Below are 19,452 nucleotides of genomic sequence, written 5' to 3'. Positions count from 1 at the left end.
AAAGCTGAGAGAAGTTGACAAGGGACAAAGCTTTATTCCCCATTGTGAAATCAAAGGGTCCTCGTTACAACACAAATCTGGGGAAAGGGTAACTGCTGTCTTCTAAGACTCCTCGGGGGAAGAAACAAATGCTTATCATTCCTTTATTACGTTCTCATTAAAAATGAGCAGCAGCTATATTTTCCTTAAATAAAAATTGACTCCAAACAATAGACTCCTCTGAAAATGAAGACTTGAAAGTTTATGGTTAATACACAGATTCCCCTTAGACAAGAACCAGGTGCTACATGACAGTCTGCTGTGTCACCAGCCACTGGGCCAGAAGATCACATTTAATTGTGAACTGATTAACTGGTTGACTGATTAAAATTTCAACAGAGGAATAATATGCATATGTGGGTACTGCAGAGATATGTCCTTAGAGCCCTCGGCAGTAAAATCCTAACCAGAACCCTTGGATTTTCCTTTCTTGTAAACACACTGGCACTCACAGAGCTATTTTATGATATGGTGCCCTTCTAAATTCTGGAAGTACAAATGCTGGGGAGAGAAATGGGGGACAAGACTAAAGGAGACTGTAAATCCAGACATGGGAGAAAGCATGTTTAAGGGCACGTTTGTGGCACCCCACCAAGAGACACTGACATCTGGGACCAAGACAAGTTTAAGGAATGTTCTATATTGAATTGTATGTTCTCATGCTGCCAGGACACATTATCCCCTGAGATCCTTCCTCTACATCAGTAGTACCCAACACTTTTGGTACCGGGGATCACTCTCATGGAAGACAATTTTTCCACAGAGTGAGGTTGTGGGGAGGGGGGTTCTGGCAGTAATGCCAGAGTGATGGGGAGCAATGGGGAGCAGCAGATGGAGCACTGACCACTCACCCACTGCCCACCTCCTGCTGTGCAGTCTGGTTTCTAATTGTGCAGTCCACAGTCCCAAGGGTTGGGGACCCCTGCTCTACATAGCCTGGGTGCCAACCAAATATATATGGCTAGTGAAGTACCACACTCTCAGCAGATACTTTTTGGATGGATGGATGGATGGATGCACAGAAAAATGAACAAAGAAACAAAGGAATAAACAGTGTACACTTTTTCTGCATGCTTAAAATCATACACTGATCATTAATATTCTACTTGCAAAGAATGCTCAGCAAAGCTGCTCTCAGCTACTGTACACAAACGTGGTCCAACCCAGTAGAGACATCCACAGCATATATACAAAATCTGGGTAATGGTAACCTTCACAGTCTCTCTATCCACAATGGCAATTAGATAATTAATAGCAAATAGAACTCATTGATTTAAAGGTATATTACCACAATGGGGTATCTGCAGGTTTGCCAGTGAAATATTCTTGCTGTTTTCATCCAGACAGTACAAATCCTGAGTTTCTGGACTAGGTTTAGTCTCTTGAAGAGTCTTGATCCACATAACGTCACAGGAGCATGTAAATGGGTTGCCCACCAGGATTCTACATGGAACAAAAATGAAATTCAATCAGCCTTCTCTTTCTCAGTTTTAGCTATAAAAGTGTCTAACAAAGCACTAATAACATTATGAATTCCTTCCATCTGGCAATCTGTGGAAGACACACCCATCTTTATAGTATAACTACTTATTATTCAATCATTAATTGAACACTGATCTTCTGCTATGTGTAAACACCTCCATAGAGGCTAAAGGATGCAAAGTGATATAAGACCTTTCAGACCCATAGGGAAACAAGATAGGAATAGAAATAACCATAATGTAGTACAGAAAACAATGTCTCATAAGATGGAGAAAAATAAGATGCCATGACAAATTTATCAGAGTTATTACACTGTTTTGAAGATCTTAAGGGAAGAAGCCAACGTTAAGTTTTCAGGAACATCAACATATTGACTTTTAACCAGGTTAGAGATTCAAGTGTTACCACTTAATAAGTTCAAACTTCAGTGGAGGACAGAGCAATTTTATCTGATCTAAAAATGAGATTATGAATACAAGACAAAAGTGTGAGTGCTGGGAGGGTATACTCCTGGCTTTCCAAATGACATGATCACAGTCCAGTTTGACTGGTGCAAGAAAGTCAAATTGGAGTGAATGTGACTGATGGAACCTGGAAGGAAGCTCTCGGACATCTTTCTCTCTCTCTCTCTCTCTGTCTTTCTCTTTCTATCTTTCTCTCTCTCACACACATACACACACACACAGAAAAACACACAGACACATACACACGCACGTGCACCCATCCCAACCTCAGGTTTTCTGAGAGCAAGGGCAACTGAGCTACAGGCTGAGCTACTTAGCCCCTGTCAGAGGGTGTCCACAGAGAAAGCCACCATTCAGACATGCTGCCTCGGACTCCTGTGGCCTGTGATTGGTAAAGGAGGAAGTAGTCAAGAGGAAAATAAAAACCACAAGAAAAAAATCTTTAAATGCTTTTTTATAATACTCAGTGGCCTATTTAAGATGACTTCCATTTATGGAAATGAGCCTTTAAATGAGGCCATTTAAAATCATTATGTAGACTCTGCCTGGCATTAACCACAATACTTGAGATTTCCTTGAGGACAGGACCTGGGCTTTGCAACATCATTTACTCCTGTGGTTTTCTGGTTGGATTCTAAGAATCTCAGGGAATCCCTGGAGACTTTTCCAGGAGTTTCTTTGGGGAAAATGTGGTCAAGGCATATTAATTTAATTTGTGTTGGCTTGACAGCCTCCAAATATCCCTCCAACACCAAAATAAGAATTGACACTACTGGGTATGGAATATGCCTTTGAATCCACAATGTTTAAACTCCAACTAAGTTGTTTCCTGGTGTTTTGAATCCATGAAAAACTAAGAAGGAATAAAGAAGCAAAGGGATCTTCAATTATAAATACACCAGTGTTCATCCGACCACACAGCACAGGCAGACAGCTGGCTTCTTCCTCTCACACACTGAGCAGACTTCTTTTGCAGTGATGGTTAGAGCAGGTTAGACTTAATCTGTTTAGGCTTCTACCTCTTCCACTGGATAGCAGAGTCCTGGAATGCACAAACCTTTCTCCTTACATCCCCATGGCCTAATGTCATGTTAGTTTGATTTGTAACAGGCACACAGTTAACATTTGTTGAGTGACTTGATCAAATATGCTACAGGGAGAATATTGAGACATGTGAAAATGAAACCAGAATCCAATTTTTAACCCATCACAAAAAGTCTGTGCAGTGATGCTCAAAATTTTTATACTAAGTAGCTTACTCTACTTCACATGTCTTCCTTAAGCTTTGTATGCCCAGCCCTAAGTTAGAACCTAACTCAAATGGCTCAGATATAAAGAATCCACCTGCAATGCAGGAGTCCCAAGATAAATCCTTCGGTTGGGAAGATCCCCTGGAAAAGGAAACGGCAACCCACTAAAGTATTCTTGCTTGGAGAATTCCAGAGACAGAGGAGCCTGGTGAACTACAGTCCATGGGGTCGTAAAGAGCTGGACACGACTGAGCACGCATGCATAGGCTTCATTGCTAAAATAGGCCAACAGAAGCCTCAGTTAATCCTCAACTAAACTCTTGGTGGGTTAGAAAACCAGTGTTGCCACCTTCTGGATTATGTTTATTCCAAAAGAGTTGCCACCATGTAACTCTCTTTATTACCTAACTCATTAACTTGGCATTGCTCTACTAGTGGCATCTTCTAATCTGCACAATTTCTTTGTGAATTAGAGGTGGACCCTACATCCCAGGCCACATATAGGTTAAGAAAAAGGTATTGCCTAGTACTCAAAGACCTGGTCCACCTTTGCTCATTTCTGACACACACATCCTGGGCTTTAGGGTTCTTTGCGTAGGAATGTCAACAGTTTATATTTGCTTCACAGTGACAGCACAAGAATTAAGAGGACTTCTCTGGTGGTCCAGTGGCTAAGACTCTGAGCTCCCAATGCCCGGGTTCAACCCCTCATCAAGCAACTACATCCCACATGCCGGAACTAAAAGATCCCAACTGAAAGAACTGGCAAAGCCAAATAAACAAATGAATAAGAATTCAGCACACTTGGAAATGCTGGCTATCAAAGATCAATAAATTTCTTTGTTTTTCCTATCGTTTTACAACAAAAGGGATTTAGGCATGAGGATAAATCCTGAATGCAGTGACCGACCCTGTAGGAAATCTCACAAAGATAGGTGGGTAGGGAGAGGGTTGTCTCTACTCCAGTGTTCATTAAGGGCCAGTGGGCACCGTCATTTGGAGCATAAACCAACAGTGCGTGCTGGCTTTGCCCACTGGTATTAATATTTCCTCCTTGAATGCATTTGCTCTCCATTAGGCCCTGGACAGAACAAAAACCAAACCAATGCTATGAGATGTGTAGCCATACTTTTCACACAAAACCCTTATCTTTTCCTCTCCTTTAGAAAACAAGTCCTTTATGTAAAAACATTTAAACTCATCATAAATGATACATTACTATTGAGATTTCTATTTTTTTTACTGCTGAATCATACTCTAGTGAAGGAATAAAAAAAAGTAGCCCACAATTAAGAAATCGTTTTTCAACTCATTTTCAAATTTTGATATAAAAATAGATTTGCAGCATCGCTTATTTTTAAAAATACTTAATTACACTTCCCTTTGAAATTATTTTCCGCAAATGCCATACAAAATTATTACTTACAGCTCAGACAAGTCAAGGTGACGAAAATGTTTCCTAGACAAAATCGTCAGTTTATTTCGGGTAAAATTGCTGAAAGGAATCAAAAACATTAAATGTGAATTACAAGTGTACATTTCCGGAATAAAGTATTTAGAATTTTTTTTCAAAACATAATTTTATTTGATCATGGTTCCTGCCTCACTTAGATCCAGTAATCTTTTTCTTTCACCTTGAGATATCTTAGTTTTTCCTGCCTCTGCTATAATTCTTGCTTGAAAGTGGGGTTGGGGTGGGGGGTTTATAATTTTCATAATGTCTATTTTAAATCTCTTTTTTACCCAAAAGTTTCTTTTCCATATTCTGAGCCAAGTTATATACCTCCTAGAGATATTTGACTTTCTGAACAATTAATAGGAGGATTAAACTAAATTAAATTTAAAGCAAAACTCACTAGACGAAAAGATACTTCAAAAATAAAGAGCATCATGAATATTCTGAAATATTAACATGACACACAAAATTTTGAATGTTAACTGACTTTAATACATCCTAATCGAAAAGATAATACCTATTGATTAACTCCATGTGCTTGCTTCTAAATGACTTCCAAATAACCAAACAAAATTCACAATGAGAACAATAAAAACAAAATACCAGATAAACAAATAATATCTCAGATTTTGTCCAGAACAAATAGTCTAGCAACATATCATTTGAAGATTTGGACCATCCAGACAATGAAAATATGTGCTATTTGCGACTGAAAAATACTAACGAATTTACTGACATGTTTCAAATATATATATTAATAGTTTCATTTAATGAAACAGGAGTTTTAGTTTCCAGTGTTCCATGCCATGAGACCTTGAGCTGGGGAGTTCAAAGCGTTAATACTGCCAGCTGACTCCTGTGAATTTGTTTACTGGTCGAATTTATTTTAAAAGGGTGCAATGCTTGGGCCTCTAGACATGTGTTTAAATAAGTAACATGAATGTAAAACAAATATTAGCTTTTACAAAACAGCTGAGCCTTCAACAGTTTGCGATGAGCCTTTCAGTGTATGATTCCAGTTTAGCAAAGTGAGCACTGGGCTGAGAGTCAGGTAAATATGGGGGAGCTAAGAGGAGAGCAATCTTGGCCACACTGAGGCTAGTGTGTTGTATCCATCCCACAAAATCATGCGTCAGGGTCTCCTGGTATGTCTGGCCAGTTTCCTCCAGAGAGAAGTTAAGGACCAGGAGGAGCTAATATATGAACTAACACTAGTCAGTGGATGGATAAAGAAAATGCCACTTTGGCAGCTCATAATTCGAGAAGGCACATGGGCACTTCCAGCTTAATTCTGTATTGAGACTTCCTCTCATTCAAACTTCACTCACACCAAGATGCCCTCTTTCTTCTATGCTGGCATCTTTTCTCTTCACACTGAGTGTAAAGTGCTCACCCACATGAAAAAATAATCCAGAGGAAAGTTGTAAAATGTGCCCACATAAATCTTTTCTTTTGGAACGTGAATTACAAATGGGTTTCACTAGAGTATAATACATTGACAAGTTACTCTGTGTGTCTTCTCCACAGCCTGTGAGGCACACATGTTCCACAGCCTGTGAGGCACACATGTTTTCATCTTCATCACAAATCCCCATTATTCTGAAGGAAAAAAAAAAAAAAAAAAAACCCTTATTTTCCTCCCAAGAAGAATGAGGAATGAGGACGCAAAGAAAGAGGACATACTCATTGTCACAGTTCCAGGTCAGCTAGCAAGCCAGCACAGGGGCAGCTGCCCTGTCGAGCTGCTAGCAGCACAGCCCAGAGCCGGGAACAAGATGAGTTTTATGAACCATACTTATTATTGGGGCCAAAAGCCAAAAGGGAGGAGGAGAGGAGGAAAAAAAATCAACAATCCTCTTACTGTTTGATTATAGAACTTGTGCAAAGGAGCTAATTAGCACCTCTGCAAAGCCCCTGGAAAACACAAATACTGGTTTTTCTCACAGTTTCTGAATTCTCGGGGACTGGGCAGGAATTAAAGGCACCTAGAAATAAACTCAGGGATCAGTCCTAGGGGGCTCCGGACAGTCAGCGTGGGCTACTAAATAAGCACAGTGTAGGAGAGGAATGATGAAATTAACAGACAGGATCCAGTCTGAATGTCCCTAAAGCCCAAAGTGAAACAGATGCTCCTATGAATATTTTTATTTTGTTGGGAAAACTCAGAGAGATAATCAGTATATCCCAGGGGTAGAGAGAAATAGCCTTTCATACACAGATCTTTATCAGCTCCCGTACAGTCATGGTGCTGGGAGTCAACTAAGGATGCTGCTCAGGAAATCAAGGAGAACACACCAGCACCCCGAGTTCTCAGTCATAGGAAGAGGTTGAGACCCAGACTCAACCCTTCCTCCCCGCCACTTCCTAAAGCCAACTGCTGAAATGAATTAGAAGCCTCTTTTGTCATGTGACTATCTGAAGCTTACTGACACTCTGACTTCTGTCTGAATATCAGCCTGACTTCATGCTGTCTTACCATTTGACAATCACCACAAATATCAGTAATGTTTGTAGTTTGATCAATAATTAGACTTCCCAACTGTTGGCTGTTAAAAAACTAGATTATGTCCATCTCCTTGGTTTCCTATTTTCAAATGACGCCTCTTTGGGAGACTTGGACAAATAATTGACTTTAGATAAGTATGTATGGCCCAGAGAATGCCTTTAAAGTCATCCTACCATATATCAGCCTAAAAAAAAATTACAAAAGGTGGCTTTCATTTTCATATAAATATCTTAGAACAAGGAAAGTAGGGAAAATAGAAGAGGCACAGTAGAGTCATAAATAAGTCTATTTGTAAAACCATAATTAACCATGTCCATGGGATTTTCCAGGCAAGAGTACTGGAGTGGGTTGCCATTTCCTTCTCCAGAATAATTAACCATAGCCCACTCTTTAGATCATAACGTCAGGGGAAGTGATGTAGTAAAATAGCCAGTAAAATGCAGTCATTGAGTAATTCAGGTCTATAGTCAGCAGTAATGAAAATACCAGTACATAACCACCAAGGTCATTCATTACACTTAAGTGACTGCATTAGAGCATTTCACCTTTTTCTTGTGTTCAACTTCTTCTCTCTTGTTTATGTTATCAAGGCCTACATAAAGACATCAAAATTTGTGCAGGCAAACCAACTACAGAGATGCTGCCAAAAAGCCTCTAAATGAAATGTGTTAATAAAGTTTCTTGGAGTTTTATCACCTTTCTCCAAAAGTTTTGCATTTAAATTCTACAGACTTTATTTTCAAATTGACTTCATCATTAATGCCACCTACGAAATATGAAGGCATTGTACTAGCTTGATGAAATTAAGGTTTTTCATAAGATCAACAAATCACCATGGAGTATCCAGGCAATCTACTCAAAGAGAATGATTTCTTTTATAGACTGGCCTGAGCAACAGTCAGGGAACTGTTCTACCCAAGACAAAGAAAGAGGACAAATGTTACAAGGGATGATTCTCTCATTATATGCAAAACACATTTTATTTTCTGTATTCTTACTAAAAGAACATAGCCATGATGAGCCCTGCATCAAAATTCTGCCACTTTCTATCTGGAGACCTGATTTTATTAATACGTTTATGAAATGGGACTCAGAAAGATCCTTCCTACCAACTGTTAGAAAAATCAAGTGAGATCAAGCAGTTAAGAATTCTGCAGGTAAACTATAGACTATGAAATATATAAGGTGTTGTTGCAGAGAACCTGCAAAGCACAAGAGCAACAGTCTTCCCACAGAAATTCCTACTGAAAACTTGGGGTGTGGGGGGTGACAATCAGAGCTTAAGGGTGGGTAATCCTCTGCTTCATGAAGAAACATCTTAGGACGGCCACACCTTATTGACTAAGTGCCATCGTCTAAGAGGATTTAACAGTAAACAACCTGAGTGATCCCACTGTCTTATTTCCATTTGACGTCAGTTGATATCACCCTGACTTCAGTGGAAGCCTTTGCTATTGTTACAATCGTCTGAACCTCTGGCATGTTTCATGATTGATTTTTCTCCACTTTTATCAATCACAGCAGATAGCTTTTGGAAAATGAAGGTTCAAAAGAGGACCTACTGTAGGAGAAAGTGCATGAGCAGTTTTTAGTTCCCTGTGAAGGCCAAGGCCAAGTCAGTTTCTTTCAATTCCACTAGTTTGATGTCTTCCAGGGAACATGTCATGAGTCCAAGGAAAAGAATCGAGAACGCTGTACAGGACATAGTTTTCACATCAGACTCCTTTCTGTTGGTCTATTGCTCCGTCCAAGATGGAAATGGCCCAGAAATTCATGAAAGGGAATAAGTAGGCTGTTCTAAGTACCCCTCTGAAGCTATTCAGAAATCAAAGCTAATGTTTCTAAGCTATTGTTGAAGCTATACTAACTTTTAAAAAGGAGATTTCTAGCTGGGAAAGGAGGAAAATAAACAGAGGAGGAAAACACTGAATAAATTGGGTCCTGGGAAGCAAAAGAATCAAGCTTTACTTACATGTGCTGTAAGTTGCTGTTTTTTAGGAATGCTTTATGAGCCACAGATTTTAATCCAGAATCCACAATGGTCCTAAGAAAGTACACAATGGCGTGAATGTTAGAACTAATGAACACCCGTCCCTCTGACTATTACAGAGCATAAAAAAGTTCTGATATAAGGTATGCAAGTTCTGAGTACTCACAGGTTTTTCAGTCCCACGTAAGCTTCAAGATCATCTTCGTTGATGATTTCTAATCTTTTCTGATTTGCAATGTAACTGCAAAAAAAGAGAAAAGAAAAACAGAGTGCAAACTCAAGACTCAATGCAGGAAATCCATAAAAATTAGGCAACTTCCATCCAACCTCACCAGACTGCTCAAGGTGATCCCTCCCCACCCACCTGGCCGCACTATTTATTTTAAATACAGCAAGGGGAGGAACACTGAGTGTGATCAAGGAGAAACCATGGTTGAGCAGGTTTCATATTCAATGACAGGACCATCGGGTTTCTTATTAAATTTTTATCACTCTTTCAACTAACAAGTTCAGTTTGCCTCTCCACTCAAGGTATCCCCTGGATACAGAGGTGAAAATAACTTATAAATGCATCCACTACCTCTCAAAAGCGTTTCAATCTGTGACAGCCACAGGGATGCTGGCACCACCACACACAGGACAAGTCACATCTGTGCTCACCTTCCAAGAGTAGCAGTCCCTCCTTCTTTTTACCTCCAGAAACACTGAAGCAGATTCCCCTCCCCCTTTCTCTCCTTTCATCCCTTCCTCCAAACCCTCTCTTCTCCTGGCCCAGGATCCACTCTTTCTGCTTTTGTCAGTAATGAAACGAAATTTTCCTTTCAGGAGCCACATTTCACGAACCCCACATTGCCCTCGTGTACTCTCTGTAGAGGGGCTTTCCACATGATGCTAGTGGTAAAGAGCCTGCCTGCCAAAGCAGGAGACTTAAGAGATGTGGTTTCATTCCCTGAGTTGGGAAGATTCCCCTGGAGGAGGGCACGGCAACCCACTCCAGTATTCTTGCCTGGAGAGTCCCATGGACAAAGGAGCCTGGTGGGTTACAGTCCATAGGGTCACAAAGAGTCAGACACGACTGAAGCAACTTAGCACATATGCATGCAGGCACACGCTCACTCTCTGTAGAAACCTCTTCCCCATCTGCCAGTCCTTCACATACAGGAGTAGACAGGTAATGCTGGTTGCACAGAGAGCCCATCCCCCTGGCTATGACTGGCTTAGAAATGTGCTGTAACCTTGACTGGACTAATGAGAAGCTTCCCTAAAATCAAAAGATGAATGCTTTGACAATGCCTTTTTCTTTCTCTGGGATCTTAGCTGAAAGATTACACAGGCTTGGGGATTCCATGAGAAATATTTCTACCACAGGGAAAGGTAATGTTCAAGAATGAAGTCAGCACACAGGAGGAAAGACAGCTAAGAGATAAAAAGAGAGACAGAACTCTGAAAATGCCACTTAAAGCATTTGGATCCACTTGTCTCTGAGGTTAGTTTTCATAAAGAAAGTTTGATCTGAAATTTCTGTCACTTGCAACCAGTAAAGTCACCGGTAATATAAACACAAAGCTATCAAACCTATTACCATGGAATTACCCTGTGCTGAAGTTATCTGAGCATCTGTCTATTCACTTTTCTTAGATCATGACCTCTTTTTGAAGATAGGTGGATCCTGTTTTGTAATTCTTAACATGCACCATGGGGCTTCCCTTTTAGATCAGTTGGTAAAGAATCTACCTGCAATGCAGGAGACCCAGGTTCAATTCCTGGGTTGGGAAGATCCCCTGGAGAAGGAAATGGCAACCCACTCCAGTATTCTTGCCTGGAGAATCCTATGGACAGAGAAGCCTGGCAGGCTACAGTCCATGGGGCTGCAAGAGTTGGACACAACTTAGCAACTAAACCACCACAACATGCACCATAGCATCTAACAAAGCACCTCGTACAAAGCAGGTCTTCAAAGATGAAGGGTGGACAGACAGATGGAGGGATAGAAGAATGAATGGGCAACACTTGGAGCTCCATAGACACTCCAGGAAGTTGTATTAGAATGGATTTCCCTTTCTTTTTCAAAACATTTAAGATATATAACATCCCAATTAAGACACTGAAAACAAATATGTAACCCTACTGTTAACAACATTAATTAAATGAGAAAAATAATAGCCAATGAGGGAAAAGATATAGCATCTATAGGTCCCTTCTGCTCAATCCAAAAGAAGGAAAAAGATATCAAAATACATGGTAACTATTTGGACACCCATTTTTAGACGATAAATGTTAGAAATAAAATAAAACACCTATTTTTAGAAAACAAACTTTAGAAATAAAATAAAAAGGTTCTGAGAGAACCAAACCACACCAAAGAGAAATAATTTTAAAAGGACCCACAAACACTTTGTCTCCTGTTACATAAGAAAGCAACACCAGGCGACGTCCAAGACGGGAGCATCTTCTGCTCAAAGAGTGAGGCTCTCCCCAGTACCGGGAGCCTGGAACATAACAGACTTGCAGGAAGGATTCACTCCCTTCTTTGCTTCTTCACACAGAAAGAAACATTTTAAGACTCCACCCTAATTACCAAACAACAGTTTTTAACATGAGTTTTTATGAGATATTTCAAAATTACCACACTTTAGATATTTTTTCCCCAAGATTTTCAATCCACTAACATTTTCCAGTAAAAACCATAGTAACCTCCTTCTTCCAAATCACTTCCCAATAAAAAACCACATTCCAGAGAGCCCTATATTTTAATGCTTTTTTCATGCATTTGGCAGAAGAAAAGGACAAACGATGTAGGCAAGGCTTCCTTCAGGGTCACAACCAGGATTCCAGGGAACTTGTTCCCTCCTCACAGCTGAGCCGGCATGGTGGCTGTCACTGTTCTGAAATCTTCAGATTCTTCAGCTCTCTCTGCCTGCCTCGTCACTGACTGCATCAGGGCTTGACACTCAGGAGGTATTAATCAATGTCTGTGGCACAAAGCATTAATGTTTACCTTTTCCTTTAATTATTTATGCCCTTTATTTTACTGTTATTTCATTTTCATCAGATTTCCAATTTATAAACTCCCCACTTAGGCCTGGTGGGCTGCCGTCTATGGGTTCGCACAGAGTTGGACACGACTGACGCGACTTAGCAGCAGCAGCAGCAACAACACTTGTATTCAATAAAATACAATGAGCTAAACATAAAAACAAAAGGCACTGAAGAAAGAAAAGCCAGGGAAGAGATATCAGTGAAGCTAGGAACTGGGTTTAAAATATATATTTTGGGTTAGCGAAAAAGTTCATTGGGGTTTTTCTATACAAGCTAATGGAAAAACCCAAATGAACTTTTTGGCCAACCCAATATTTGCTGGAAAAGGACCACAAGCTTAATTCTAAGCTTTCCAGTGACCAATGCCCAGGAAGAGAAGAAAAAGAAGATACATTTAGTCAATGGTAAATTTACAGTGATCATGAGATGAAAAATAAGTCAGATGTTAGGCAATACATAACTCTTCTTGAATCTAAGACAAGACAGAAGATTTTGCTGAAAACCATCAAAAAAAAAGTGAAATTATGAAAAGTGGTCACTGGAGAATATTCTTCCACTGTGGAGGCAGGAATGCCAGATAAAGAATGGATTTTCCTCCTGGTCAAATGGAAAAAAATCAACAGAAGAGCTGGATGCAAAAGTCAGCAAGTGCCCCTGTGGATGCCAAGAATTCTCTGTCGTAAGTTACCATCTGCACAGATGCCCACAACATAGCTGTAGGCCAGAAACTGCTCATGAAATCTACCCCTTAAGAAACATTTTTTTAGGTACCATTAAGGAGGAATCATAGACTGGAAGCCAATAAAGTTAATAACAAACAATTCACAGAGGGGAACACCAACAGTCCAGGAACATATGAAAAGCTGCTCACCCCTCAAGGAATCTGAAATGCAAACTAAAATAACATGGACTTACCATTCCTTTCCTGCTAGCTGGACACAATGTTTAAAAGCTGACTATATAAAGCATTTCTAAGGATCAGTTAGTTTTCTCACATTGCTCGGGGGAGCATAAACTGACACAACCACTTTGAAGAGTAATTTGCCAGTATCCTAGAAAATTCTACATCACACGCTTTATAGAGTCCAGCAATTCCATTCTAGGTTTTCATCTGAGAACCACATGAGGAGAAACATATGCAAGAATATTCACTTGTAATACAGTCAGAATAAAAAGCTGGAAACAGCCCAAGGGTCCATCAATTAAGAAACAATAAAATGAGGTGTGTTAAGCTGGATTGAACCAGATCTTCATATTTGAGCAGAAAGAAATCTTCATGCTAAGTGAGAAAAAAAATAAGCAAAATTTCAGACTGATATGTGCTTATAATATAAAACAATTGATGTGAACTTTTAAAAAGACACAGCAAGGGGGGTGGAGGGATAAATTGGGAGACTGAGCTTCACATATACACACTACTATATATAAAATAGATAACTATTAAGTACAGAGAACTTTACTTAATACTCTGTAATGACCTATATGAGAAAAGAATCTAAAAAAGAGATGATATATGTGTATGAATAACAGATTCACTGTGATGTACAGGAGAAAGTAACATAACATTGTAAATCAACTATACTCTAAAAAAAATTTTTTTTAAGCAAAACAATAAAATGACATAAAACAATACTACATAGTGAGGGATATTTGTAAAGTATAAAAAGAGGAATGCAAGGAAAGTCATCTTGGGAAAGCAGAATGGGTTTGGGTCAGGAATAAAGAAACAGAAACTGTTAAACTATTTTATTAAACTATTTCTTTTCTTAAAAGAAAAATGCCTTTGTAACAAAAAAGACAAAAATATTTAAGTATCAGTTCTGAATATAAGCACCTGAAGTTACTGTTATGTCATTACACTTTTATGAATTTTTTAAGTGTATGAAGAAAAAAGAAAGAAAGGAGGAAGGAAGGGGAGGAAGGAAGGAAGAAAGGGAGAAAGGGGGGAAAGAAAGAGGGAGAGACAGAGACAGAGAAAGCCACAAGAGAAATGACCACAGGGAAGATGAACTCCAGGGCTTCTCAGTTACTAGGTGACCAAACACACTTGGGCTCGAGTCCCTGGTTCCTTGGACTACCCAAAACCAAACCTTCTAAAAGCCTTCTGCTCCCTGCCCCTGAGCTCCTGGATGGGACCAGAAGACTAAGAAGCATGCTGGGCTGCCCCCTACTGGTGACTTTCACGTGCCTCCACCAGGTTCTTGGCAACACCAGGTCTTCTGAGCTCTGCCCTCTCATCACTCCCACTAATCAGAAAAGCAGCAGCTACAGAGACTAACCTAGGGTTAGGAAGGAGGGAGGAAGGGCCAGGCTAGGGCAGACAGCTGAGAGACGCATGGAGAGGCAGTGAGGCAGACTTCCAAGAAAACCTTTTCCTGTCACTCCAGTCAAAGTGATGTCCAACTCTGAGGGCTCTTTACTGAGCTAAGCTTTGCTTAATAGAAGTTTCAAGAAGGGTTTCACCGTCAACAAAGCAGTGGAAAGGCCCAGCATTTTGCTACACACCTTTCTCTTGCTGACAACCCCTAGCTCTTCTGGCCCGTGCCTACCGGTCTGGAAAGCTAAGGTCCCAGGGGCTTTAAGGCAGAAGGCCTCCCCCTAGAGCCCATGCCCCAGCATTCCCTTGAATGCAGACAAGCTTTCCAGCTTCTGTCTTTCCAACCTGCAGATGCTGCTGCCTTAGCTCTCTCTCTCTTCTTAACTTTTTGGTTTATATTGGAGTATATGCTAAAGGTGAAAGAGAAGAGTGAAAAAGCTGGCTTAAAACTCAACATTCAACAAATGAAGATCATGGCATCCAGTCCCATCACTTTATGGCAAATAGATGGGGAAAAAGTGGAAGCAGTGACAGATTTTATTTTCTTGGGCTCCAAAATCACCATGGACAGTGACTGCAGGCATGAAATTAAATCAGAAGGCAAGCTATGATAAACCTAGACAGCATATTAAAAAGCAAAGATATCACTTTGGCGACAAAGGTCCATCTAGTCAAAGGTATGGTTTTTCCAGTAGTCATCATGGAAGTGAGAGTTGGACCATAAAGAAAGTTGAGCACTGAAGAATTGATACCTTCAAATTGTGGTACTGGAGAAGACTCTTAAGAGTCCCTTGGATGGCAAGGAGATCAGACTAGTCAATCCTAAAGAACATCAACCCTGAATATTCACTGGATGGACTGATGCTGAAGCTGAAACTCCAATACTTTGGCTGCTTGATGCATAGAGCCAACTCACTAGAAAAGACCTTGATGCTGGGAAAGATTGAAGGCAAAAGGAGACGAGGGCAGCAGAGGATGAGATGATTAGATAGCATCACTGATTCAACGGACGTGACTCTGAGCAAACTCTGGGAGATACTAAAGGACAGGGAATCCTGGTGCACTGCAGTCCGTGATGTCACAGAGAGTCAGACACAACTTAGTGACTGAAAAACAACAACAACATAGCCGACTGACAATACTCTGATAGTTTCAGGTAGACAGCAAAGCAATTCAGCCATACATATATATGTATCCATTCTCCCCCAAGCTCCCCTTTAAGGACAGTAGGCAGCCTTTGAATAGTGACAGAGACTTTGTGGATTTAGATGCTTAAATTTGATACTCCTTAAGAATTTCTACCTTTTACCTCCTTGACCTCAAAGTCCTCTGGCTCAGCCCTCCATCTGCAATGTGTGCAAAATCCTCGCTGGCCTTTGACCATTCTGTTTTGCCCAAATATGCCTTTCTCCTTTACCAAATCTCTCTCTACAACTCCTTCTTGGACCTCATATTAAGAGGGTTGTTTTCTATTGTTGATGTTTACTTTCACTACATCCTGAGACCACTATCTACCACCCTAAAAGTTGGAACTTCTCAATGAATTCACCTGAAACTATTCTGTTGTTGTTTAGTCGCTGTCTAACTCTTTCGTGACCCAGTGGATTATAGCCCACCAGACTCCTCTGTCCTTGAGATTTCCCAGGCAAGAATACAGGCAAGAATACTGCCCTTTCCTTCTCCAGGGATCTTCCTGACCCAGGGATCAAACCCACATCTCCTGCATTGGCAGGGGGATTCTTTACCACTGAGCCACCAGGGAGCCCCAGAACTAATCTAGGCCCCTCCAATATCTGAGATACTTCCTGATTTACAAGCAACATCAAAAAGGCTTTTTCTCAATCAGAACATTTTTATTCCATCAGTTGGCAAGCATTTTTTTTTAGCTTTTATTTTCCTTCTTAACTTCATAATTAAGAATTAGAGGGAATGGAGATACATTTTGTACCCACCACGGTATTTTTCTACTAACCTATATAACTCTCCTACTAAATTGTTAACTCCTCAAATGGAAGAGTGTTACTCATCAAACAGTTGCATGTCCATTTCCTAACTGAGAGCTAATTCTCATGGAATACTGGCTGACTTAAAGCAATCAATCTGACCTCCACATTCCCCAGTGGAGTTTTTATTATCTCATTGGAATGACAAGACATATATACACTATAAACATTAAATGAAGATTGTGATAATAGGAGACTTCCCTGGTGGCACAATGGTTAAGAATCCATCTGCCAATGCAGGAGACCCAGGTTTAATCCCTGGTTCTGGAAGATCCCATATGCTCTGGAGCAACTAAACCTGTGCACCACAAGTACTGAGCCTAACTTCTCAAGCCGGAGAACAGTAACTACTAAGTCCTTGTGTCCAACTATTGAAGCCTACGTGCACGGCACAATTAAATTTAAAAAAATTGTGATAATAGAAAATAAATTCATTTGTCATACAGAAAACATGGAAACAAAGTAATGACTGGAACAGAAGACAGCCAATTTTGAAAGCAAAATTTGTCCTATCTAGAAGCAAATTTAGATCACAAACATACAACCTAGTCAATCTAAATACTCATTAATTTTTCGTAAATGATAAAAACTAACTGCCCTCGGAAGATGAGCATTTATTTGCCATCTCGGTCTCAGAAATGTTACAGCTAGAAAGAATCTTCAGATCCAGCTGTTCTTGACCTTGAGGGGGTGATGCTCCTGAAGGTCAGTGCTCACTGCCACAGCATCTGATGAGCAGAAGAGATGTTTCTGAGCAGAGGTGAAGCAGCTGCACCGCAAGGGCAAGTGAAAGAACCTACAAGATATGACTGGGCAGTGAAGGCTTCCATAAGGTCAGTCCTTGAAGGGCCCCCAGAAAGTCAACAGGTAAAGAATGCAAATGTAAGCAAAGCCCACACTATTTGCCATTTTACTCTGTTTCATCACCAAAGCTTCTCCAGCCTCAATGTGACATCCAGGGCCCTAGGCCTAACAAAAAGTTCATAGCTGGCTTTTCGGGAAAAAAAGAGAGAGAGAGAGAAATTTAGGAAAAATTCACAGAAACATTTTTGAACTACAATTTCCTAGAAAGGATACTCATCCCATTTGAAAATATTTCACATTGGCTTTAACAACCTATCAAATAATTCCTCCAGGCAACCTTTCCAAGTAACAAAGAGTGGTTTCTAATGCATCTTTTCTTCCTGTGTATTAGCTTAACAGCAGTATCACTCCAAAGCAAAATATCCCTTTACCTTAGACTTTGTTTGGAGAAGGAAATGGCAGCCCACTCCAGTATTATTGCCTGGAGAATCCCCATGAACAGAGGCACCTGGCTGACAACAAGTCCATGGGATCAGAAAGAGTCGGACATAGACTATGTTAGCTAAACTGTACTTTGGCAATATATCAAAAAGAAATAGAAATAGCAGTGAATATTTCTAATGGTCACTCTTCAAAATGGAATCATTTCCCAACACTCTGGTGACCCCCATCCCACCCCACCACATAAATAAGTAGTCAAGCTAATAAAAGTAGATAAACTCAAATTTCACAAGAGATTGTGATATGAGCTAAGGCTTACAGCCATGGGGTGAGGCATTTCAACTCTGATTGGATCCTTTCTGCCGTAAGCTATTCATCACAGGTAATACGATGGTGCTTTAAAAAAAAAAAAAATTGCCCCTTGGGCTTCCTGGTGGTCCAGTAGTTAAGAATCCACCTTGCAAAGCAGGGGACACTGGTTCAATTCCTGGTTCAGGAAGATCCCACATATCATGGGGCAACCAAGCCCCTGCACCACAATTACTGAGCCTGTGCTCTAGAGCCCAGGAGCCACAACTACTGAAGCCGCGTGCCCTAGAGCCCATGCTCTACAACAAGAGAAGCCACCGCAATGAGCAGCCCACATACCACAACTAGAGAACGGCCCCCACTCTCCGAAACTAGGGAAAACCCGCATGAAGCAATGAAGACCCAGTGCAGCCAAAAATAAATAAATAAATATTTAAATAATTGCCCTTGTTCCCTGAATCCACAATAGGGTAGCTTTAGTTTCTCAGCAAACTGCTAAGAAGGAGCTTTGAAGATCAGTCCATGATGAGCCAAAGCAGGATTCAAAAGAAGACTTTCTCACTCCTTCAATCCAATCTTCACAGAGGGTCCACTACCCTACCTGTGACAACATGAATGCAGAGAATACCAAGTAAGCAGGCTCAGAACCTGAATTCCAATAGCCAGCCTAATAACACAAGCTGATTAGCATCAGCACGTCTATGTTTTTGACCAAGGGCATAGAAGTAGCCCCAGTAATTCTTCTTGATAGAATGCTGTGTGCTGGACACTGGGGTATCCGTGGGTGTCTCACTTAACCTAGCAAAGCTACCAGAAGAGCACTATGATTTTTTTTTCTGCTTTTTGGAAGAGGAAACCAAGGCCCAAGCTTGCCAGGTCACATCCCCAAGGTCACACGGCTGCCAAAACAGGATTTGAACCCAAATCTACCTGCCTCTGAATTCTAAGCTCAGAGCCACTGTATCACACTACTAGGACCATTAACTTGTAAATCCTTCACCTACAACAAGATATAATTTCTAAAGTTTCTACAAAATGGTCCTTTGCAAATAATCACAGCCTGAAAACAACAGTCAATGAAAAGGAATGAGGACATTTTACAGGATGCTGTCATGCATTATATCTACATAGAGGTAACAGGAGATAAATAAAATATCTTCTCAGATTTTTACACAATGCCAAGCTCTGAGAACTGCAGCTTCCTAGAATAGCCTAAATTCCTTGGGAATTTAAGAATTCAAGTGCCTGTGGAGAGCATGTAAAGAAAACAAAACCCTCCTACACTGCTGGGGGGAACGCAAATTGGTGCAGCCACTATGGAAAGAGTATGGAGGTTCCTTAAAAAACTAAAG

General features: G+C 40.5%; 1 protein-coding gene across 11 annotated transcripts in view; it reads right to left on the bottom strand.

Moving 5' to 3' along the window:
- The window catches only part of NTRK2 (neurotrophic receptor tyrosine kinase 2), a 413,238-nt gene that overhangs the window by 365,491 nt on the left and 28,295 nt on the right, over positions 1-19,452 (bottom strand). For all 11 annotated transcript variants that reach the window (XR_011568150.1, XM_070795052.1, XM_070795054.1 and 8 more), the window contains 4 exons: positions 9,354-9,428; positions 9,170-9,241; positions 4,662-4,730; positions 1,328-1,482 (listed from right to left, as the gene is read on the bottom strand). Coding sequence is in view for 10 of the 11 variants with exons in the window: in XM_070795052.1 (XP_070651153.1) it covers positions 1,328-1,482; positions 4,662-4,730; positions 9,170-9,241; positions 9,354-9,428 (371 nt within the window). In the remaining variant the exon portion in view is untranslated. The remainder of the gene's footprint in view (positions 1-1,327; positions 1,483-4,661; positions 4,731-9,169; positions 9,242-9,353; positions 9,429-19,452) is intronic.

The sequence above is a fragment of the Bos indicus genome, chromosome 8, assembly GCF_029378745.1.
Source record: "Bos indicus isolate NIAB-ARS_2022 breed Sahiwal x Tharparkar chromosome 8, NIAB-ARS_B.indTharparkar_mat_pri_1.0, whole genome shotgun sequence".
NCBI lineage: Eukaryota > Metazoa > Chordata > Mammalia > Artiodactyla > Bovidae > Bos > Bos indicus.
The sequence above is the reverse complement of the archived record's forward strand: the minus strand, read 5'-3'. Positions and strand labels throughout refer to the sequence as shown.